A 24541-nucleotide genomic window follows, 5' to 3' on the forward strand; every position below is an offset into this window, starting at 1 on the left:
CCACCAGCAGCCGCAGCCTCCAAACCCCTTCAGTTTACCCTCGTACCATCAGGGGCACCCAGTAGGAGGCAGGATACACCATCACCTGCCCCACTGGAGTTCTATCACAGACCAATGGGCTTTGCAGATTATCTGGAGAGGCTACTCCTTCCCCCGCCCTTTGTGACTACCCCTCCACCCATGCCACCTGCTTACTACAGGATGATGGAGGAACATCATTCCTTACTCCACCACAAAGTGATGTCTCTCTTACTCAAGCGAGCCATAGAGATGGTGCCGATGCCAGAAATAGGTTGTGGTTGCTATTACCGTTACTTTCTGGTGCCCAAGAAGGACAGAGGTCATCGTCCTATCCTAGACCTGCACACTCTCAATTTCTTTCTCAAGAAGGAGAAGTTTAAAATGCTCACGCTTGCACAAGTCATCTTTGCCATGGACCCGGGAGGACACGTATTTTTCACATTCCCGTCCTGTCTGTCCTAGGCATTACTCGTGTTTCACAGTGGGCCACGAGCACTTTAAGTTTGCGGTGCTCCCTTTTGGCCTTACGAGCGCCCCTCAGGTGTTCACCAAGGTGATGGCAGTGGTTGCAGCTCCTTTGTGCAGATCAGGGATGCCAGTCTTCCCCAGTCTCGATGACTATATGTTGAAAGTGGACTCACCCCAGGTTGTCATCTCCCACCTCCAGACCACAGCAGACCTCCTGCATTTGCTGGAGTTCACTATTAACGTGCTGAAGTCACACCTAACTCCCTCTCAGACTCTCCCTTTCATCGTAGCTGTTCTCGCCACAGTGCTATTTCGGGCCTATGCTCCCGAACAGCAAGTACAGGATATTCAGGGTATGATATGGTTGTTTTAGCTCCTATCTTGGAATTTGGTGAGACTGGCTCTGAGTCTTCTGTGCTTCCTGGCCTCCTGCATCCTGCTTGTGGTACATACCCACTGTTATATGCGGCATCAGGGAAATCTCTCAGACATTTTTGACAATGGCCTCACTATGGAGCCACAAGTTAACAATCTCACAGCCACCTGTTTTACAATTCTGAGATGGCTTAGAAAAATCATTTGGATGCTCCCAGACGACACACAAAAGTCTGTGGTTAACGCCCTTATCACCTCCCGCTTAGACTACGGCAATGTTCTTTACCTGGGGGTAACACAGGCAGTCATGCGACGTCTCCAGCTGGTTCAAAATGCTGCAGCCAGACTGCTATGCAAATGCAGTAGGAGGGAACACATGTCCGGTCACCTTAAGGCGCTTCATTGGCTAAAAGTTATAAATAGGGTCAAATTCAAAGCTCTCAGCCTCATGCATAGAATAAGATGGGGCAATGCCCCTAGATACCTCCAAACCCTAGTGCACACTTACATGCCTGCTCGCTGCCTGAGGTCTTCCACTCAAGGCTTTTTCTGTGTTCCCAAAACTCTCCGAGTAAGGATGGGAGGAAGATCTTTCTCCCTTTTAGGCCCTAAGCTTTGGAACTCCCTCCCACAATCTCTCCGTTTGGAAACCCGCTACATTCAGTTCCGCAAAGCCATTAAGACCTGGCTTTTCAACCAGTAACATGCTCCGGTCTCTTTCTTATGACCTTCTCCTGCCTTCTTTCTTTTGCTCCAGTGTTCTATAGCGCCGGGAAACCCTTTTTGGGTAGCTGTCGCGCTCAATAAGCCCAATAAATAAATAAATAAATAAATAAACTGCAGAAGATCTGCAGTGGTGGTTAACAAACCACGGTTTGGTCAGTGGCAGACCCCTCTTCCTTCCCCAACAAGATCTGACAGTGGTGACAGATGAGTCACTCCTGAGATGGGGTGGCTATCTGGGAGAAATGGAGATCAGAGGCCTCTGGTTCTTGGCAGAATCCGGACTCCGCATCAACCTTCTAGAGCTTCGAGCAATCCGGCTGGCATTGAAAGCCTTTTTACCCTCCATTAAGGGAAGGCTAGTGCAGGTGTTCATGTACAACACCACCAACGTGTGGTACTGCAACAAACAGGGTGGGGTATGGTTGTGGTACCTTTGTCAGAAGGCCCTGCTTCTTTGGACATCGCTGGAACATCAGGCCATTTCCATGGTGGTTCAACACCTGGCAGGGTCCCTGAACACCAAGGCACACCAACTCAGCCGTCGATGCCTAGTGGATCACGAGTGGCGTCTCGATCCGGAGGAGGCGCAAGGTCTCTTTCAGCAGTGGGGAGAGCCTTGGTTAGATCTGTTCACCTCTAATAAGAACATGCAATGTCAGCAGTTTTGCGTGTTGGAGTTTCCAAGGCGGCTGTCGCTCAGAGATGCTTTTCGTCTCAAGTGGAGCTCCGGCCTGCAATACGTCTTTCCACCCTTACCACTCCTACCCAGAGTGCTCAAGAAGATCAGGAGCCACCTGGCCGAAGTCATTCTTGTGGCTCCGGACTTGGCACTGAGAGTCTGGTATCCTAAGCATCTCCAGTTGAGCATCGATCCTCCAATCAGGCTGCCCTTTCAGAAGGATCTTCTGTCGCAGCAGCAGGGGAGGATCTTCCTCCCGAACCTGTCAACTCTACACCTTCTTGCGTGGAGATTGAGTGGCGGCAGTTGATACATTTGACCTTCCTTCCGAAGTCTGTAATGTTATTTTGTCAGCAAGGTGTCCCTCTACCAAGACCATATACGCCTGCCGGTGGAGCAAATTTGTAAAATATTGTACAAAAAAATCTATTGATCCTTTTTCTGCTCCCCTCTCTCAAGTCTTATTGTTTATTTTGACCCTTGCCCAGCAGGCCTCAGCTCTAGGCACTCTTAAGGGGTACCTTTCGGCCTTGTCAGCCTTCTTGAGGCTGGCAGACCTACCCTCTTTATTTAAATCCCCTATTGTACATAGGTTTCTTAAGGGGCTTGTACATATGTTTCCACCTGCCCCTTTCATCATGCCTCTGTGGGAACTTAATTTGGTTATCACCTTCTTGATGTGTGCTCTCCTCTAGCTGCACAGCTTCCTCCTCCAGCTGCTTACCATCAAAACAGCCTTTTTAGTGGCAATAACTTCTGACAGGAGGGTGAGAGAATTGCAGGCTATGCCAGCCAAGCCTCCTAACCGGGCCATCTTCCCTGATAAGTTGATGCTTTGTACTAGGGCCTCTTTCTTACTGAAAGTGGTAACACCATTCCACATGGGTCAATAAATCACCTTGCTCACTTTCTACGCTCCTCCACAACTCCACCGTCTGGATCCAAAAGAGCATTGTCATTCTACCATGACCGCACTAAAGAGTTGCGGGTGGACAACCAACTCTTCCTGGGGTACGTTGGATATAAGAAAGGTTGTACGGTGCAGAAGAGGACTATCTCGCGATGGGTCGTCCTCTGCATCAAAATTTACTATGCTCTGGCAAAAAAGCAGCCCCCTGAAGGTTTAAGGGCCCATTCCACCAGAGCTAAGGCTGCTACCACGGCATTGCAACATGGAGTTCCAGTCCTCGACATTTGTCAAGCAGCAATGTGGGCATGTTTACCAAGCACTACTTCCTCGACAGTCAAGCACGACTTCCTGGTCTAACTTTGTCCGCAGTCCCTCCTCCGGGTATGGTATTGCTTGGGTATCTATTCAAAGGTAAGGAATCTGCAGCTAGATGTCTTTATCAGATGTACAATTAACTTTCAGTAACGCCTTATCTGGTAGAGACATGATCTAGCCACAGATTCCTTACCGACCCACCCACCCTTTCCGCACTGTGGACAGGTTTTTAATGTCAGGGCTGTTCCATTTCAGGGTCCAAGTTGTTCTAAACACACCAATGTCCGTGCACTTCATAGCTCCGCTCTCCTGGCGTGGATAGTTGTAAAAAGTAGCTGACATCAGCGACTGAGGTGGCGCCTATATAGATGATGCGGACGTCACTTCTGGCAAGGACAACGTCATGTTGACCCGGCTGATACCACCTACAAGAGTATTGCTCATGCAAAAGTCTTCATGATCCCGTCTGGCACCTGGAAAATTCAAAGGTAAGGCATCTGAGGCCAAATCATGTCGCTACCAGATAAGGTGTTACCGAAGGTAAGTAACTTGTCCAATAAAATGCACTTCCATTAGCATTTCAAGAGTTTGTGTTACACATTCTTGAACGGTTCTTGCACGAGTGAAAATCCACTTTTCTAGAATATGTGTTATGTCTGTGCCTTTCCTTAATCACTGTTAAAGATCTTCATCATAAAAGAGGAGAGACAGACAAAAGGCAAATCGCAGTAAGTAACTTAACTGAATGAAATGTTCAGATAGTTGAAAAGTAAAAGATCCAACATCTTCTGGGCCCCTACCCGTCTTTAGTTTTGAGATGAAAGAAGGCTTTTAAACGCTGCAGGGCATTTATTTTTGAGTGTTTTGTGGTAAATATTGCCCTGCGGCCCCCCTCCCCGAACATCATTAGGCCCTGGGACCCCATCCCCCAAGGCCGCATTTAATTTTTTTATAACGAGGAGGGGGGCCATGTGGACCCCCTTCTAGAGCCTCATTAGGCCCTGGGTATCCCATCCCCCAGGGTCTTATGTATTTTAATGGGGAGGGGACACGCCTCCCTGATCTGTTTTTGGTCCTGGGGAACCCATCCCGAGGGCCTCCTGTTTAATTGGGTGGGTGCCCCAGTGCCCACCCAGGGCACCCACCACGCACACATTGGGGGCTGCAAGTGGAGCCCCAGGGTCCCCGCGGCCCCAGCCGACTCCCCGTATGCTGGGGGAATCGGCATTGCTCCTGCCCGGAGGGAGCAGCTATTTATGCTGTTCCCACCGGGCGGGAGCAATATGTTGATCTGTTTCCCTGTCCGCATCAGTGCAGGTAGGGAAACTGATCACAAAGTCTGCTCCCAGCTGGCAAACGCATTTTTAAAGCTTCTGCCCACTGGGAGCAGACTTTGTGTTTGCTCCCATTTGGCAGGAGATTTAAACATGCTCCTGCCAGGCAGGAGCAAACACATTTCCCTGTCCGCTGTAGTGCAGGCAGTGAAACTACTGTGCCCCGGGCGTGGTCTCCCTGGGACACAGCAAGTGAACTGGTCCTGGGGGATGGGGTCCCTGGTGACATTGAAGGCTCAGGGAGGGGTGCCATGCAGCGCTATCCCTTTTAATTAAGTTACGCCCTGGGGAATGGTGTCCCCAGGGCTTTTTAAGGCTCTGGGAGGGGGGTTGTTCTTGTTCCCTTGCCCTAAGTAATACAATTGGGTCACAGGGACTGGAAACTTCTCTGGCGGGGCTCCACGCATCACCCCCTTAAATATACATCGCCCTGGGAGATGGAGTCCAGAGGTCCTAAATAGGCTGTAGAGGTGGGCTCCACTGACGCCCTCCTCCCCATATATATTTATTAAAATGGCTGCAGCCATTTTTTTTCATGCTTGTGTTTTGACATCCCTATTTTTTTTCCAGCCGAAGCTTGATGAATCACCATGAAACTTTTCATATGCAAACTAGTCACCAAGTAGCACCCCTTTAGAAAGTTTTCTGACGATTTTGTCAAATGGGTCCACAGTTATTCGCAACCAAGAAACGAATTTCCTATGGAAGTGCTGATATAACTATTCAGTGGCAACCGTCACAGGGGGCGGGCGGGCTGGTGACAGAGGTGCTTTACCCAGGTGCTAGTTTTGTGGAACCTGTGCTCCCATTTAATGAAGCCCTCGCAGACGTTCTCCAGGGGGCCTGGGCTAAACCATGCATGGGGCACTTATGCATCGCATGATTGCCCATCGACATTGATTTGCCATGTCATTCCTCTCCCAGCATCCGTCCCAAGAAACTGGTGGTACAGGTCTCGACAGCCATATTTTGCCTGTACGCATTCCCTTTCGCCCCACCAGATAGGGAATCCAAGAGACTTGATACCTTTGTGAAGCTACTTTTCTCTTTCACTAGCTTGACTTTGTGGTTGGTGAACACCGCATGACTTTAGGCCGATACTCCCTTGAGGTATGGTACTCTGCTTCCTGAAGAGGGCAGCACCATCTTGAACGAAGCCTTGGTGGACGAAAGGGATGCAGCGAAGTTCGCCATCAGGTGTGGGATGGACACCATGAACTCTCTAGGCAGGGCCAATACCCTGTACAGTGGCTCTACGTTACCATGCCTGGTTTTGATCCAGTGGGTTTTTCAGGGATGTGCAAAGGGACCTGCCTTTTGATTGCTTCTGCTTTTTTGGTAACAAAGCTGATTTAGCGCTTGAGTGTGTTCAGGAAAGCCAAGCCACCACCATGTACTTGGGCGGCCTCTCTCTGGCTTACTAATCGCAGCAGCAGTCTTTTTGCCTCTGTCAAGGCCACAGTCAGGGCACCCTATGAGGATCTGCAATATCAATCTTACTCCCCCGTCCAGCAGGCTACCCAGCCCTTTCTTTAAAGGGGTCCCGCATCTCAAAAAGGACACAAGAGTAATGCCCAGCATTCTCAAGTCCCCCTCCCCTCTGGCTACCTAAGCTCCCATGCTGCTTGATCAAGCCCTCCACCCAGCACAATCCTCCTCTTGCTGTCAGGATCCAATACCACCTGCCCCAATGGAGCAACATAACCTCTGACAAGTGGGTGCTTCAAATTGTGCAGAGGGATTACACCCTTCCATTGGTGGAAATCCCTCCCACTTCACCACCATCTCCAGAACGATTGATGAAGGAACATCTCTACTTGCTCCATCAGGAAGTGTAGGCTCTGTTGGACAAAGGAGCCATCGAGAGTGTGCCAGCACCAGAAATAGTATGTGGTTTCTATTCCTGCTACTATCTGGTCCGAACAAGGATGGAAGACTTTGTCCTATACTAGATCTGTTCCCTCTCAACGACTTTCTATGCAAAGAGAAATTCGAGATGCTCACCTTAGCTGAGTCTTGTCTGCCCTGGACCCTAGGAAGTGTATGGTAAAGCTGGACTTTTAGGACTCTTATTTTCACATATTTGTCCTGCAAGGCAACAGGCGTTACCTGCGGTTGGTGGGCCATGTGCTTTTTCAGTTTGCTGTGCTCCCCTTTGACCATACCTGTGCCCCTCTTGCGTTCACAAAATTAATGGCAGTGGTTGCAGCACATCTTCGGGGGTTCAGGCCCCCATCTTGCCCTACCTTGATGACTGTCTGCTGAAGGCAGGCCTGCCCCAGGCCATCGTCACCCACCTCCAGACTGTGGCGAACCTCATGCATTCACTGGGGTACACCATCGGCATGCAAAGTCTCATCTGACTTTGTCCCAAATACACCGTTTCATTGGATACAGCATAGTTCCACGTCTCCCTTCCGGAGTGGCGAGCCCAGGACAATCATACTATAATGCTGATGTTTTAACCTCTCTCCTGGATTTTTGTTAGACTGACTCTGAGACTTTTGGGCCTGATAGCATCCTGCATTCTGCTTGTGAAGCACACTCTATGGCACATGCAGGCTTTGAGGTGGGACATCAAGTCCCAGGTGGCGCAGCATCAGGGGAATCTCTGCAACCTGGTCTGGATTTCAAAAGAGACTGCAACAGATCTACAGTGGTGGCTAACGAATTCCGATTGGCCCAGCAGGAGACCCCTCTCCCTTCCCAACCAGAGCTGATAGTGGTTACCGATGCACCACTTCTGGGATGAGGTGGCTACCCGGGAGAGGTGGAGATCCAAGGACTCTGGTCTCAGGTGGAGTCCCAGCTCCACATTAACCTGCTGAAGCTAAGGGTGATTCGCTTCACATTGTTAGCTTTTCTCCCCAAAAGTTACTTCATATGATCTGACAACACCACCGCTATGTGGTGTTGAACCAAACAGGGTGGGGTGGGGTTGTGGGCCCTGTGCCAAGAGAATCTGTTCCAGACATCTTCCTGGTTATGAAGCACCTGGCGGGATCTCTGAACGCGATAGCAGCCGAGCTCAAACGTCAATGCCTTGCAAATCATTGAATTGAATGTACATCCAGAGGTAGCACAAGGTCTCTTCTGAGAATGGGGAGAACCTTGGCTCAATCTGTTTGCCACCACTGAGATCACGCAATGTCAGCACTTCTGCATGTTGGTATTTTTCCAGTTGGGTTCTAGCTTGGAGACGTGTTCTGTTTAGACTGGAACACGTGATTCCTGCATGGCTTTCTGCTGATTCCGCTCCTACCCTGAGTTTTCAAGATCTGAACCATCCTAGTGGCTCCGGACTCGCCATGGGGAGTTTGGTATACCGCACTCCTTAGCATGAGCATCTGTCCTCCAATCAGACTGCCCCTTCTGAAGGACCTTCTGTCAAAGCAGCAGGGCAGAGTTCTACACCTCAACCTGCACCCTCCCCACCTTCATGTGTGGTGATTGAGCGGCAACAGTTAAAGGTCTTTCAATGACATCTAGGCAACCTGGCATCCCTCGACAAAGACTGTATATGCCTGCTGTTGGAACATATTTGTGACTTGGTGCGCCTCTCGCCAGCTTTGCCTGCTTTCAAAACCTTGTCGGAGGTTTTACTGCCTGTTTTCTTTTTAGACCTGCAGGGCCTTACCCTAGGTACCGTTAAAGGTTACCATTCGACCATATCAGCTTTTTTGCAGTTACCGAATTAGTACTTGTTGTTTGAATCACACATTGTGACAAATATCTGATAGAGACTACTAGCCGCAGATTCCTTCACGTAAAATTATCCCCAAGCGTGAGACTGGATCCGGAAACTTCTTTGCCACATCATCCCTGCGTGCCGGGGGCGGGGCGGCGTCACGCGACTCTGCCCAGGCGTCGTCCGCATACGTGACGTCAGCGAGGTCACATAAGACCCGGCGCGCCCACGTCAGTTTTTTCCTTTTCCGCGTGCAACGCCGATCCGATCCTTGCTACGGGCCTGTTAGAGCCCCCTTTTTTCTTCCATTTTCTAGTGAAACAGTGTGCAAATGCCTTCGGGCTTTAAGACTTGCACGTCTTGTGGACATCTTATGTCGGCGATGGACCCTCACCTCATTTGTATGTGGTGTTTGGGGGAGGATCACAGCACCACAGACTGTACGCAGTGCCAACAGTTGAAGCCGAAGTCGCGGCGGGAGCGCCGGATGAAACTTCTCTTGGCGCGTCTCTCCAGGTCGACGTCTTCCCCTCGGTCTGCTTCGACGGACGGCTTCAGATTCGGCCGTGGTCGTCGTCTTCGCCTTTCTCCGATGTCACGTGAGCGTCGCTCCCCGGTGGGTAAGTGTTGCAGTTTGTCCCTGGGGGCTGGTTTCCGGCCTACCGGGGGCGTGGACTCTCCGCGGTTTATGCGGGCCCGCGTGTCGTCCTATCCACTGTTTCCCGGTGTTGGGGCGTCGAGAGTCCAAATGGATAAATACACGGCGGCTTTGCAGGCCTCGCTGGCTTCTCCTCCTCCTTCCCCTACTGGGGCGTCGGCGGATCCCTCGCTCTGCGCAGGGCCCTCTGCGGCGCCGCCGGTGGCTCCGGCCCCGGCGCCGACTGGTTCGGATCCAGCCTTGGAGGATGTGGTACTGTTGGGGTGCGGCTCCTCTGGGGCACCTCCTTCAGGCCATGGCATCTCTGCCTCGCTGCAAACTCCCACGGGGGGTCCCTGTGGTGTCGTGGGAGGTCGCCGGGGCTCGGGTCGCATCCCCGAGCCCCTGTTGGTCCTTTGACAAGGTGGTCCTGTCTAAGGCCGAGGTGATGCCGCTACGGCGCCGGCAGCAGCTGGACCGTGCGGAGCCACAGGGGTCGGTGGACACTCCTCGTCCCGCTCCGGGTCGAGGCCTAGGGAAGACCCCTCGTCCCTCTTCGGGCCATCTATTGGCGGTCCTCCACCAGGGCTCTGGTGGGAAGGAAATCTTACTTCCCTTTGAGGGTTCGCTCCTTTCTTCCTTGACGGGGGCTCGGAGGCGTCCTGCCTCAGGGGACCCGGTGCCTCAGCAGCTTCTGCACCGGCACCTCCTGTCGCTGCGTGACCCGGTGTGTCTTTCCCTTCACCCCTCAGCCGCCAGCCCCCTTTTGCGGACTGCTTTTCCCTCCCTGCCACCACTGTTGACTCCACCGTCCCGAGAGGCCCGCTGGCTGGACTCTTTTGGACGCAACATGTTCCCCTCGACCAGTGCGTCCCTGCGGGCCCTTAACACCTTGTGTGTGCTGGCTAGGGCCTCCCCCTGTTTGTGGGACTTGGCTGAGTCTCTGGGATCTGCAGCGTCCCAAGAGTCTGGCCTGGTGGACTTACGGCATGATGCATTGGATGGCCGGGAGCTTGCGGCGTTTATTCTCAGCTCCGCTCTGGACATCTCAGTACTGCTGGGCCGGGCCATGGCTTCCTCAGTCGCTCTCCGTCGCCATGCTTGGCTTTGGGACGGAGTATTCCCTGAGAATATTCGGTAGCGACTCATCGACCTTCCGTTTGATGGCAGCCTGTTATTCCATGCCCCGGCCGACACCGCCATCCAAAGGCTCTTGGCAGGGCTCCGTCCTCCTCCTCCACCTAATCCTCCTCCTCCTCCGTCCCTCCTCAGTGACTTCGGAGTTGGGTTGATTCTGGGCCTTCTTAAGTTGGCTGTTCTGGCTGTGCAGTGTGTTTTCTGGCCGTTACGTCCTTCCTTGGGACTTTGGCATTGTTGGCTGCTGGACGGCCCTTGTGTTGATTGTGTGTGGTGGTTCTGCAGGAGATGTTGTGCAGGCTTGACCCTGAGATTGGGCATTCTGCTTTGCTTGGGCTGCTTGTCAAGCCTTCAGCGGGGGTGTTATTTTCCCCGTGGCTCTTTTGTTTTTTCCTCTGCTGCGGAAGTTCTTCCAAAGAGGGTTCCCATATCTTGGGACTTAACGTACCCTATGTGGGGTAGTAGTAGCTGTTATATGGCTTGCGCTCTGCTAGGGGGTTCTGGTCGCCTTCGGATGCCTGTTCTCCATGGCGTTTAGGTAGGTTGCTTTTGCTTCCTGAGTTCGTGTGCGCGGCCACTCGTAGTGGTGGCCCGGGCATCTCCTTCTCTCCCTGCTCCTGTCCTGAGGTCTGGGATGATCCTGTGTCTCCCTTGTCGGGCGTCGCCTACTCTGCCTTTCTGGGCCCTCGGGCTGTTCTTCTTGCTTCTGGCTTTGACGGCCAGCGCTGTTCTGGCTGACAGGCTACTCTCCATCTGGAATGGGTTCGCCCTCTTTCCCCTGGTTACCTTGGGCCCTCTAGGCTTCTTCTTCTTTTTTCTTCCGCTTTTCCTGTCTTGGCATTGGGCGGAAACTCTGTTGCCTTGTGGGGGAGTGGGGTGCTTCGGCCTCTCAGACCTTGCCCTTGGTTATTCTGCTGTGAGTGTACAGGCCTCTTCAGCCTTCTTTCCCTCCTACAGCCCCTTGGGGTCGGTGGGGTCCTGCTTGTGGGGTTCCCTTGGCCTGGCAGGGACAAGGTTCTACCTGGTCCACAGATCTGGTCCCCTGTGGGGCCCTCTGTTCTGCATGGCTGGTGGGGTCCTTTCGCAGACCCTCCTTCCCAGGGGGTATTGCTAGGGTATCTATTCTGGGTGAAGGAGTCTGCGGCTAGTAGTCTCTATCAGATGTACGAGTTACTTACCTTCGGTAACGATGTATCTGGTAGAGACGATTCTAGCCGCAGATTCCTTCACGGCCCGCCCTTCCTCCCCAATTTTGCGAGGACCCTTGGGTTGGTCTTCGGTTCTCGCCTCCCGGTGGGGGGCTGTGTCTCCTGTGAGTGCCTTCCTTGTTCTTGACGGGTGGCTCCGTCTGGGGGCGGTTCATTCCTCCTTTGGTCCTTTGGAGGATGGGGTCCCGGTGCTCCGGTGCCCTGCTGCTTTGGCTACTCCAGGTTTTGGGGGTTGCTTTCTATCTCTGTTCTCCCCTCCCTTCCTTCTATTGCTATCCTCTGATTAAGGGTCATCTGGCCGTGCCTTGCCCTTGTGCCTTGTGGGTGGTTGCCCTCTAGGTTGGGGTGGCTTGGTGGTTTGTTGTCCCTGTCTGTCTTGGGACTGGTCCCATTCCTTGCTCAGGATGGGGGAGGTGGGTTTCCTACGTGTGACATGACTTTTACGCATGTTCTTGCCTCCGGGGCACAGGGATGGGAGGTTGTCTATGTGCTGGCAGGGTGACTGCGCAGGTTTCTGCTTGTTCTTCTTCTTTCTTCTTTCCCTGCCCTTGGATTCTGCGGTGTTGGCACTACTCTGGTGGTGTTGTTAGTCACTGTTTCTTTTTTCTGCTCTTTGCACACTGTTCCCATGTTCCACAGTTTTTTATCCGGTGGTTCCGCGTTGTGGTGCGGAAAAGTTCTCCGAAGAAAACTGACGTGGGCGCGCCGGGACGGGTCTTATGTGACCTTGCTGACGTCACGTATGTGGACGACGCCTGGGCGGAGTCGCGTGATGTCGCCCCGCCCCTGGCGCACAGGGATGCTGTGGTAAAAAAGTCTTGATCATAAAAAATGAAGACGACACTACCGTAGAAACTTGAGCTTTAAAACTCAACTTTTCATCTATAATAACCCCAAGATTTTTTGCTTTATCTACCAGTGTAGGGGGAGGGCCAAGATTGTCTGGCCACCAAGCTGGGGACCAGGGGGGAGAAAGATTTCTGAACATGATCACCCCTGTTTTACTCGAGTTTAGCTTTAAGCAATGAGTGCTCATCCAGTGGCTTAAGGACAGCATACAGTTATGAAGATTTAATGGGTGATTGATGTCCTTATCCACTGTCGAGATCACCAGCTGGGTGTTGTCAGCATAAGACGTCGGAATCAGATTAAAGCTTATCATCAGTGGTGCTAATTCCGCCACATAGATATTAAAGAATGTAGCGCTCAATGATGAGCCCTGCGGAACACCACATGGAAGAGAAAAAGGTGCTGACTTAAATTTAACCAAGTGAACTGATTGAGTCCTCTCCGATAAAAACGACGTCAGCAGGGCAAGGGCTTTACCTCCTATCCCAATTTCTTTTAAACGATAAACCAGAAGAGAGTGATCCACCGTATCAAATGCAGCAGATAGGTCCAGCAGTACCAAGGCTGCTGACCCACCGCTGTCCAGCGAAGAGTGGATTTCTTCTGTAGTCTTAGTCAACGCTGACTCAGTACTATGATTCGCTCTAATCTTAGTGATAACTTAGTGATAACTTTGTCTGATCATTTTACTTGGTTTTTTTTCCTCCATGAATTTTGCAATTTTTGTTATGGTTTTAATTGACTAAACAATACATTTTTTTACTTACTTACTGGTCAAAATGTTCCCAAGTGACTCGCCATTCGACCCCTTACATAGTTTCCCATTCAGGCTTCTTACTTTCAAGACTGACTTTTTGGTGGCTATTACATCGGCCAGGAAGGTCAGCAAGCTTCAAGCCCGCTCAGTTGGCAAGCTTCAAGCCTGCTCAGTTAACCCTCCGTATTTCAGCTTTTACCTAGACAAACTGGTTCTTCGTACACGTGCCTCTTTCTGCCTAAGGTGGTCACTCACTTTCCTGCTGGCCAGAACATCATGCTGCCGACATTTTCCGCTCCGCCTCATCCTTCTAAGGAGTAGGAGAGAGCCATCGCCTGAGACAAAGAGAGCTCTCTCTTTCTACATCAGTAGAAACCCTCCAACCCTCCCTTTTCTGCGACATGGGCTCTTCTCCATAAACATCCCTTTAGACACTGACTAGTCAAACATTGGTTTTTACGTGGCTCTGTTTAAAGCACGGAAATAGTCACAAAATAAACTGATGTCAGCAAACCCGGGGTGGCACATATATGGGCACTGCAACATTACTTCCGATATGGATGATGCCATAGTGGAGGCAATCAATGCCACCTCCCGGCGCCCAGATATACTGGTCAATATTTTCTAGATCCAGTCCGATGCCTGGGGAATATTCTTAAGGTGAGGAATTTGCGGTGAGATAGAGACTCTATGAGAAGAAGCGTCAACAAAATTAAGTAAACTTATTTTTCCTTCCTCAGTTATTTAAAATGAGGAAACATGCTATCATCTAGCTCTGTCTTCAAGGCTCCTGGGCATCACCATTAGCGACAAATGATAAATTATTTTAAAATGTGGTGCCCAATTTTGTGTATGAAAAGCTTGTGTCGTGTGTCTTTTTAAAAACATTTGGTAATAGTATGGTTTCTATAAGACTTTTGTTTGTGTAAATTATTTGACTGCATGGTAATGGTGTTGAAAGATGTATATCTTTCAAGAAAAATGTGGTGGGTAACCCCTTTCTATGCTGTTAGGGTCATAATTGATTACACCAAATATAAATGTAAACTTATAACTGGTTGACTGAAAATCAAGATTCAAAAGAAGGTTTTATATAGGGATTCTTAGGGGGTACAGATAACACATGTTTACTCCCTCCCGTAACTGCATCAATTTACATGCCGTTTCAAGTTGACAAATCCGCCTTCTGAGTACCTGGCATCATCTGGCATAAGCCATAAAGCAACATGTTCATGCATTTCATAATAAACACAGCCTTAAGGTTTTGGACTTTAACCGCACAGGTATATCAACATATCAGCATGTTGGTCAATTCTCCAGAACTTCCAAACGCGGTTTTTAAGAGCTCCTTCTCAATGTGGCCAGACTGTTTTAAGCACCTTTTTACCCATGAGTTTCTTCTAGGACACTCAAGCCATGCCTTCATTATGCTTGCAATTGCCATGGTTTGTTAATAGAACCTCATGAAGGGAAAAAACGTGTGTTTACTCGTAAAGTTAATTGTCCTCATGCTTTTTTTCAGAGACCGCTCTCTATCTCTCTGGAATTGCGGTGTTTTTTTAAAAACCTGTGGTGTGGTTATTGCAAGTTACTTTCCACTGGGTCCTGTGACTTCAATTGATTATACTACATTTGATTCATTGGGCATCTAATTGATGCTTCCCGTCTGTGTATTTCCTGTGTATTGCTTAGTTCCTCACTTGGGTCCAGCTTCTAAATTGTTTAATTCATCTTTGTGCGCCTTTTGCAAAAGATTTTGTTCCACACCCAGGTGTGCTACCCTGTATGAGGATGTTACTTGTGCTTTATTTTGCTTTTTGAATAACTTCAAATTGTCTTATACTGGACTTCTTTGCTATTCAGCATCTTGGATCCTTGGTGCTGTTGCTAAGTGAGCGTATTTTGCACCCCGGTGCTAAGTACAAATTGTTCTGTCTTATAATGGTAATGCTGCTTATGGATTAGGGGATTTATTCCTGGGTGCAAGCATGCATCAGGGAAATGCATTTCTGAATGTATTTCATACAATGTCCTTTGAAGACACTAAGACTGCTTCTCTGCGTCATGACGTTACCTATGAACTGTTTAGTCTGTATTGGGCAACCATTAAATTATCTTACATTGACCGTAGGTGTGTTTTGCCACTGGGTGTTGCATCTAAATGATGTGTCATGCATTTGGGTGCCCCTGTTTAGTAATCGTATAGTGCACCTGTGTACAACCTGCTCTGCCTCATGATTTGGTTTGATACCTGAGTATGAATCTGTAACAGCCCTATTGTCAAGAACCAGAATCCTTGCTGCACCTCAGTACCAGCATGCTTTGACTCATTACCTGTGTATTGTTTTGTTTTGCATTGGGGTACTACGTCTGAGCTAATGTTTATCGATATGGGTGCCACTTGCACCAGGGTGCTACCACTGAGTTTTCTTTTTCTGCCTCTGAAGCCAACTAATGAATTTGTATTTTGCCTATTTTGGTGCTGCTGTGCATCTGGGTATTGTGGGTGAATCGTTTTTTCTGTATTGGAGAGCTATATTCAAAGTATTTTGTTATGCTTTTATGTACTGCTTCAAGATTGCTTTATACTGCTTCTGTTACTTGTAGCCTAATCTACATCTTAGTGCTACTGTGTATTTACGTTATAAATGTTAATTGTTTTACAGTGCATTTGGAAGCGGCTTCTGGGTTGTTTTCATCACCCTTCTGCTTGTTAACTGTTACAATATACCATAGTGATGTTGTGCGTTGGGGCTTAAAGGGTGAATTCTTTCATTGGTATCAGGGTGCTTCCTGTAGATTATTTACCATGTGTGGGTATTCATAATTCTGCTTTGGAGCGCTATTCCACAATGAGGTGTTCAGCGACTTATTCATTGCATCTTGTTTTTCCCTATGCTTGAGTACCCAAGGCCTGCTCCTGAGTGCCACTGCCCTTGCGTGCGCTTTACCAACTGCTTTATTGTGTTGGGTATCTACTTGAAGCGCATGTTTTTCAACTGGGTAATACTCTTAAAATATCCATTGGACTAACCAGATACGGGAGCAGATGGAATGTAAACAAGCATAACATCCTCTTAATTCCCTCCCTATTGTACACTTATCTATCCCCCTCCTCTCTTATCTCTTCCTTTACTTTCCCATAATCCTCAGTGCACCTCAACCAACCTCCCTCATAGTTCAAGCAGGATCCCAACTACTCACTCACCCTCCTTATTTTTGCCGTTACAATTCTACACAACTCTTCCTTCAACCATTATCTTACATCACAGCTCAACTATTAATTTCTGAATCTCCACTACTTCCCCTCTTTTCTTTCCTTTTCTCGTCTCCCTACTTGCCCTCCCCTTCACTACTTATCCTCCCCACCTTTTTTTTCCTAATCGTTCACCTCCCCATGTGTGTTTTCAAAGCTAGCAATAGGGTGTGTAACCAGATATGTTGTGAGGGGTCCCCAATTGTCCCGAGGGTGGGAGGTAAGTGGGAGCAGGTCAGCAAACGCGTACATTTGGTCCTGCCAGAATACCATGTCCCGAATCCACTCCTTAAATTTAGGTGCCCATGCCCGACCCCATCGGCATGCAATGCGCCGTTAGGTGTGAAGGAGACTAAATGAAACGAGTTTTCTGTGTTTCACTGCTATGGTTGCAGTATACCCAAGAAGTGAGAAAAGAGGAGTATGCGGGAGGCGTGGTAATGTCATCTGTTCCAGCGCTTCCAATACCTGAAGCCAATACTCCTGCACAGCAGTGCAGTCCCACGCCAGGTGAAGAAAATCAGCCCCTGTAGCCCCACATCGGTCGCACAGATCATCATCCCGCAGCTTAAAGCGATGAAGTTTAGCTGGTGTATAATATGTGCGGTGTAAGTATTTGTAATGAAGGATCCGGAGGCGGCTACTGGATGTGCTGTGTTCCGTTTGCTTGCAGCAATAGGTCCACTGCTCCTCAGTAATAGCATGCTCCAGTTCTGCAGACCATTTATCCCTGGAGGTTTTTTGTGAGATATACTAAGTAGTTTATAGAGAGTGGTAAAGGGAGGAAACTAAATGAGGTGCTGCATCACTGGGCAATATTAGACGAAGCGTGGCGACCTCCAGAGGCTCTTGGGGGAAGGAAGGAGTATGTTCTTTGAACCCCTGCTGCAACCGGATATATAAAAAGATGTCCATGGGGAAGGGGGGGGGAGGGGGGGGGGGGGTCGCGCGGAGAAGAGTTGTTGCGAGGTTCGAAATTTACCTTGCAGGTAAAGGTCTCCCCAGGACTTAATCCCAGTTTTCTTAAATATTCCTTCCTGAAGGACTGGCATTTTTGGGGTGATAAGTCAAGGGAAGCAAAGGCGAGTACAGCATAGGGGCCCGGGTGCGCTCAACAATACGCTGCCACGCCTGAACAGTACTTGTAATTGGAGACGAAGCCTCTGCGCGCGAAGTGCTAGCAGTGAATATGGCGCCGTCTAAAGGAATGGGATCCAATAGCCAGTGTTCGGCGGCCACATGAGGCATGTATCTGGGGGGATGGAACCAGAAGTGGGCTTGCTCACAGGTATAATAGAGTTCGAAATTGGGTATGTTGAACCCCCCCTTGCGCGTAGGGTCGAGTGAGGATGTCCCACTGCACTCTGGCTTGTTTACCACCCCAGGTGAGGCGTATAAGTTCAGTCCGGAGCATCGAAAAAAGGCTCTGCCTGGGTTATAGGGTATGTTCGTAAATAAATAAAGAAGTTTAGGAAGGATAACCATTTTTCTTAAGGATATACAGCCTGCAATGGATAACGGGAGGGCGATCCAGCGCATGACCTTGTCCCTTATCCCATCTAGGGCACGGCCGTAATTAAGACGCATCAATTTGTCGCGATTCGTGGAGATCCAGATGCCAAGGTATTTAACCTCGTCGGGGCACCACTCAATCGGAAAGTCCGGAGCGAATTCCGTAACTGAGGAGGTAAGGGGGAAGAGTTGAGATTTGGACCAGTTTATATGGATCCCAGACAGCCCCCCGAATCTCACAAACACGCGAAGCAATGGATTAAGGTTTGTCTGGGGCTCCCTGACATATAGCGTGATATCATCCGCATACAGAGAAATCAGGATATGTCGGAGTGGGCAGCGGAGGGCCTTATCGTGATGGTATTGTCTGACTCTAGCAGCAAGGGGTTCAATCGCCAGGGCGAATAGAAGTGGCGACAGCGGACACCCCTGCCGGGTGCCGCAAGATATCGGGATAGGAGGTGAGGAGTGGCCATTAATAAGGACTTTGGCTACTTTCGGTGTAGAGGAGGCGAACCTAAGATATAATCCCCCGCGGAAAGCCCATGTTTTGTACACATAATGGAAACCTTTTGTCATCCTTTCCTGTTCATGTGGCTAGCACTGAGCCTGTCGGAGCTTCACAACTGCGTCAACGTCATTTTTATGGGGCCAACATGTCACTTTCTCCATCTGATGTCACCTACAAAAATTCTCACGACTAGTAACTCATTTAAGGACTCTCTCAGAATTCTCTTATCTTTTGAATCAATGGATAAGCAGCTTAATCTTCCACGTTATGATTCACGTTTGGGCCCTTGTCGCTCTCATATCTGATCTTTCTGCCAGTCAGGTTGCTTTAGAACTCAGATTTATGCAGTTCTTCACTATGTTCTACCACAGTGCCTGCTTCCTGGAAACAAGCATTTGCAATGCAATAGGTCTTGCATTTATGAGAGTTTAAGCTATTGGCATCGTAAATGACAATGCCTTTTATTTGTGTTGTTTTTAAAACACATAAATAAGAGGCTTTGTCATTTACAATGTAATTTACAATGCCAATAGCTTAAATGCTCGCAAATGCAAGACCCATTGCATTGCAAATGTGTGCTATAATTTCTTTTTAAAGCGTTGGAGAGCGTGTCTTGCCTGCAACAGTAGGCAGGACAATGCTATTTGAGAAAATAGTCCTCGGAGGCTGTAATTAAAGCCTACTGAGCAACAACACACGTAACAGGGGATGTTGCCATGGGAGTTGCAAAATAAGACAAGGCGGTACTAAGGAGGGACTACTAAGCATTTTGACCAATGAACAGCCACAGTTTACTGTGGACAATGACACAAGACAATGAAAAATGTGGACGGAGAGTGGGAGGAGCTTCAAGTCCTTACCTCAATACAGCATGACTTGCTGAGCAGTGTATGCGCTGCCAAGGCTCGACCAAAAAAGGCTTGGTGGCCCTCACATGGGCCTTATGTGTTTTGGACTGGATGCAGCACTGGATATCCTCTATGCCCCCAACAACCTCTTTGACTACTTCTTTGCTTCTCTCAGCATCCTGAATTGGTAGAGCTATTGACACCCTCCAGCAAATCTGAAACCCCAGCCTTTCGTTGCTTAACTATATTTTTTAAGAACCTTCTCATCTGCATCCCTGCCATTGCTGACCATTTGGACCTCCTCTCATTATAGACTTTATCCAACTGAATTTAACACCTTAGAAAAGCTTTTTTCTAGAAATGTTCACCTGACTACAATCTCATATAAATGCAAGCATAATGTCTGTTCTTGGGCCAAAGTCATTTGAAAAACAGTGTTCCAGCAACGTATCCATTAGACTGGAACACATAGCTTGCTTACTGATGTTCAAGTTGGTTTCCTCCCTTACCTTGGACCTGTCTCATACTTTATTACCAGTAGAAGATAATACAGTTGCTGTCGTCGTATCGCTCTGTTTGATTCAGTTCAGCACACCCACTTTCCTTTGTTGCCTTCAGGACTTTGGGTTCAAATGAGGTCATTCAATGGATTTCATCCTTCCTCTTGAACAGAGTCCAGATAATCTCCGCTTAACCATCTATGCCTTACATACTGACATAGGGCTAGGGCTATTCAACCCTATACATCTGTCTGTCTTTCAATTTACCAGATTGAATGATGCTCAGATTTTTAGTGATCAGGAGCCGTTGGTAGCTCACCAAGACTGTGAAATCGATTTTCCTTGCTCTTGCGCCAGAAGAGTAGCACAGTTTGTGACTAAGGTGTCCCTGGTTACACATTATTCTCTCTTTATGTAGCATAGTCTCTTCAAAATGAAAGCTGGGCTTTCAAGATCACACAGCACAAAGTAAGGTGGGGCCCCACCAACAAGAACCCATTTGCAGGACCCACTGCTGCGAGCAGTGTTGGATGCAGATCCATCCCTAAACTCCGTTCTGCTACAGTTGAGCTCAGCAGTGTTGGCCTTGAGTCAAGTCTCCCCTCTTGGTGCTACTTTACTCTTTCCTGGTTGTGATTCGCTGCAGAGGAACCCAGGCTGAGCTGTGAGCTCTTCATAGTCCTTGCACAGGAGAGCATAGGGATCTGGCACCCTCCACACTCGCAGTCACACAGTTATGAGCAGACCTGCCCAAGCACACTTAGGGGTGAACTATGACTATGGACTGGAGCAATGCACTTCAGATGCAAAACATTACTACAATGGGTTTGGGCAGACTTCAGGTTGGCAGATGTAAACAAAAAATACTCCCAGCATCAGGTATTTGGGAGGTGGGGAGGAGACAATGGAAGTGTTAATAATTACAACATGCCTTTATTGTAGAGGATGGCGGCTCATGGCCTGCCATCGCTGTGGCCTTCTGCTCCAAACCCACAACCAGCCACATCCACTTGTATCACCCCCATAGCCCCCCTTCCCTGGAAACATAAGCTCTACATAATTCTTTGGGTTAGGGGTTGTAAACCCCAGGCGTATTTTATTACAAACATTATTAAAACAAAACATACAGCATTTCCTTGTTTGCATACGCAGTAACCCTTTGTATTTACTGCTTTATTTACACAAAGTGATGCATACTTAATCTTAACAGAGACACTGGACATCATCTTCCTGCCACTATCTTGACATGTTCCTGCATATCCCAATTTATGCCCTGAGATCGATCATGATTGGCTCCTGTGATATCTCCCCGGTCCAGGCCCAGCCTCTCCGCCCAATGACCTGTGGTGGGTCCCTCCTTAGGGGAGGACCCCACTCATCCACATTGCAGCCAATTTGGCCCCCAGTCATGACCTCACCTGCCACAGACCAGCTTAGTTCACCCACTATCTAGCCTCTCCTAACCCACCCCCACCCGATTTGCTACTCTACCAAGGGCGATGCGCAAGCCATGCCAAAATATTCTCAAACAGATCGATTTACCACCCCTCCACTGCAACCTTGGGATAATGTATGATCATGCCAGCACCGCCTTTGGGTATTTCCCTGCCAGACAACCCAGTTCAGTTATCAGCATCTCCAACAGCCGTTGCGAACAACATGCACCAAGTTGTTGCCACCCAAATGCAGTATAATGACCCCAGGAGGCGTGACCCCTCCCCCCCCTTAGTTAATATTTGTCCAAAGCAGTCTTCAGTTGAGCCAGCTGCAATACCCCCTGGCCGTAAAATTGCAGGCAGTAACCTGCTCGCCACACTCTTGTTGGGAAATCACCTACAAGATATGCCTCCTTAGCACGCCGGATATAGGAATGGCCAAAGACTCAAGCATCTGTAATCCTGGTCATCTCCACGTTGGCAGGGGCTGCCAAGACTTCCAGTCGCTTGATCAGCTTGCCACTCCAACAGCCATGACAGGTAGGATAGAAAGAGAGGGGGAAATCAGAAAATTGCCACCGCTATTATAATATATGTAGCCTCACATAGCGCTTGTAGCAATCTGAAGACCATCTGCCAATACTCTGCGCCAGAAGACCCCATTGCTGTTATGTTGCTGCTGTGGCCACCCCAATCCTAAAAGAGCGAGACCCAAATTCTGAGGGGTCATAGCCCACCACCCACAGGGCCTTGCTAAGAATTCTGCAAAATTGATACCTGGTTTGAGAGGTCCTGTTATCATGGACCAGTAAGGGCCCCCCCGCCACACCCTGACAGCGGCCAGCCCAGAACACCCCAGACTTTCAAATAGGCAGCATGTGTTACCTGGGGCCTTCTGCAGCAAGATGTGGTCACCCACCCCTGCTTGATCAGTCTTGGACCTGGGGATATTAATCGCCAAGGACCTATACCCATCAAACTAGTGGACGTCCGCAAGTTGCAACGCCCTGCCAATGTCCTTCTTGTTCCTGGCTACCAACTCGCCTACCTGGAAAGCACCATAGAAGATGATGGTAAACACTGCCTTAAATAGACTGACCTCCCCCAGTGACCCCAGAATCGCGGCTAATTTGCCTCCATCAATGGGTCACCTCGTATCTGGCTTTCAGCCTTCAAGGCGTCCCCAGCCCTTCAAGGCCAGGAAGGACCTGGTTACATTGGTGCCCCCAACATTTTTGCAAAAAAAGGAAATTGCACGCCACAAAGTGCCCCCAGGAATCCCATGAGTGACATGAAGGTAAACAAGGACCCAGACCCCCGCCTGCCCCAAGTTGCAGTAAGCGCAGAATGCCCCTTCGTAAGCCGTCCTGGGAGCTAAGCTGGCTGCTAAGAGGTCTTCTAAGCTGGAGAACCAATTTGCCACAGATGGTCTAAGAAGTGCATAGGTGAAACTGCTATTCCTGTGTGCTGGAACCTGAAAGCCTGCATCTTTAAACAAGACAATATGTCAGCTGCATTGTTAAATATGCCTGGCACATTCTTGGCTGTAAACGGCACATTTAGTTTCAGGCATGACAACACAATCTCCTTTAGAAGCCTGATTGATGATTAATGCACTCAACCAGTCATATCAGACCAGAACATGACTGTTTGCGTAATCGATCCAGCCAAATAGTGCTACCAAAATAGTTAAATCAAGGAAGCCTATTTTGCTAACCAGCCCCGATTGCACCCACTCCCGAGGACACCGCTGCACACACCAAGCTGAACCTAAAATAGCTCTAAAGCCCTCACTCCATGCCGCATTGGTGAACAGACCTAGCTCCTCACTCCTTATGGGTCACCCAGGCCACACCTCTGACCTATTGAAGTCCTGTAGAAGTGATGTCCTGCCTGACATCATAATGCGCAACCTTAGTCCAGACTTGGCCTGGGCGATGGACCGAGAAACGGGGCGGCCCCTGGGAGTGATCTGGAGAGCGAAGTTCAGCTGCCCAACCAAGACCTGCAACTGATGCAAGGTGACTGTAGCCCCCTGACATGCCCGTAAGGCTTAGGAAAAAGCATGGACTTCCAGGAAAGTGCTGAATTTCTCAGAGCAGCCCATGGGCATACACTTGTCAAAATAGAAGGTACCCTCAAATTGAATACCAAGCAGGGGAAAATCATGTGGATGCACGGGCAGCAAGCAGATTCAATGTCCAATTTAGCTAGCTAAGTCCCATGTCCCAGCATCTGAATCGCCTGACCGAGTGAAGTGTACTTCACCTAGCATAGAGTCCTATCAATAGCCTCAATCACGGACTGCTGTCTGGGTGCCGATAGGTTATGAATAAGCCTATAATCCCCAGGCTTTTTCTTAAGGACTGCCCCAAGAAGGGAGCATACAAAACCATCCATGGGGATCGCTTTGAGTGGCCAAGATCCAACTCCTTCAGGGCTTTTGCCCTGGCCACATCTGGGTTAGCCCTGAGCAACTGCTGATTTTTGCAGTAGAGGGAACCCACTGCGGGGATCCTAAAACCTTCCTTGAAACCCTCAAACAATATCTGCGGTCACTTTATTATTGTACAAATTGAGATATGCAACTATTGCCAACAAACTAACCAGTGAGTAAGCCATCTCAAAGATGATCAATCCTGCTTCTTGACACCTCTGTCCCTGGATTTCTTAAACCTCTTGAATTTGTGGTGCGAAGACAAACCACAGAAGGAGCAGCAGTGCTTAAATGGACACGCCCCCCTGGTCTGGTCCTGGTGAGCTAGTGCGGCCCCCAGACTGGAGACGGCTGTGCGGTCTTTATTTTAATGGATCTTTTAAAGCACGACTGTTAACCAAGGGTGTCCTGGCGCTGAGCACTGCCTAAATGGTTGCCAAAGAAGAGGTGGCTATTCAGAAAAGAGCCAGGTTTTCAGCCCCAATCATGGAGATAAGGAGCTCAGTACATTTTCTTAGATGCAGTGGTAGATTGTTCCAAGTTTTAGCAGCACAAAAGATGAAACTCCCGCCACCCCAGTTGGCTTTTTTGACTCTCGGGGGGGGGGGTCAGGATGGTCACTTGCTTTGCTTCCGAGGAACACAACATTCTTCTGGGGACTACCATTGCAGCAGTTGTCTCAGTAAGTCAGGGCCACTGCCCTTCAAGGACTTAAAGACCGTGCAAAGTGCTTTAAATTGTGCACGTTGTTTTACTGGACGCCAGTGAAGATGTTGAAGTCCCTTTCTCACTGAGACAAACCTTGGTGTGCCAGTTAGCCGCATTTTGCATGAGCCAGTTCAGATGTTTCTTTTGGATGTTCAAGTACAGACTGTTACAGTAATCCAGTTGTGACAAAATGAGCGCTGTGACTGCTGTCCTAAAGCTATCTCCTGGG

At 49.2% G+C, this 24541-nt stretch overlaps 1 protein-coding gene across 1 annotated transcript in view; it reads left to right on the forward strand.

The window, feature by feature from the left end:
* INTS8 (integrator complex subunit 8) overlaps positions 1–24541 on the forward strand; it is a 724118-nt gene that overhangs the window by 695801 nt on the left and 3776 nt on the right. Inside the window, exon 27 of the mRNA XM_085605229.1 lies at positions 4179–4222. Within this exon, the coding sequence (XP_085461355.1) occupies positions 4179–4222 (44 nt within the window). The remainder of the gene's footprint in view (positions 1–4178; positions 4223–24541) is intronic.

The sequence above is a fragment of the Triturus cristatus genome, chromosome 5_1, assembly GCF_964204655.1.
Source record: "Triturus cristatus chromosome 5_1, aTriCri1.1, whole genome shotgun sequence".
Classification (NCBI taxonomy): Eukaryota; Metazoa; Chordata; class Amphibia; order Caudata; family Salamandridae; genus Triturus; species Triturus cristatus.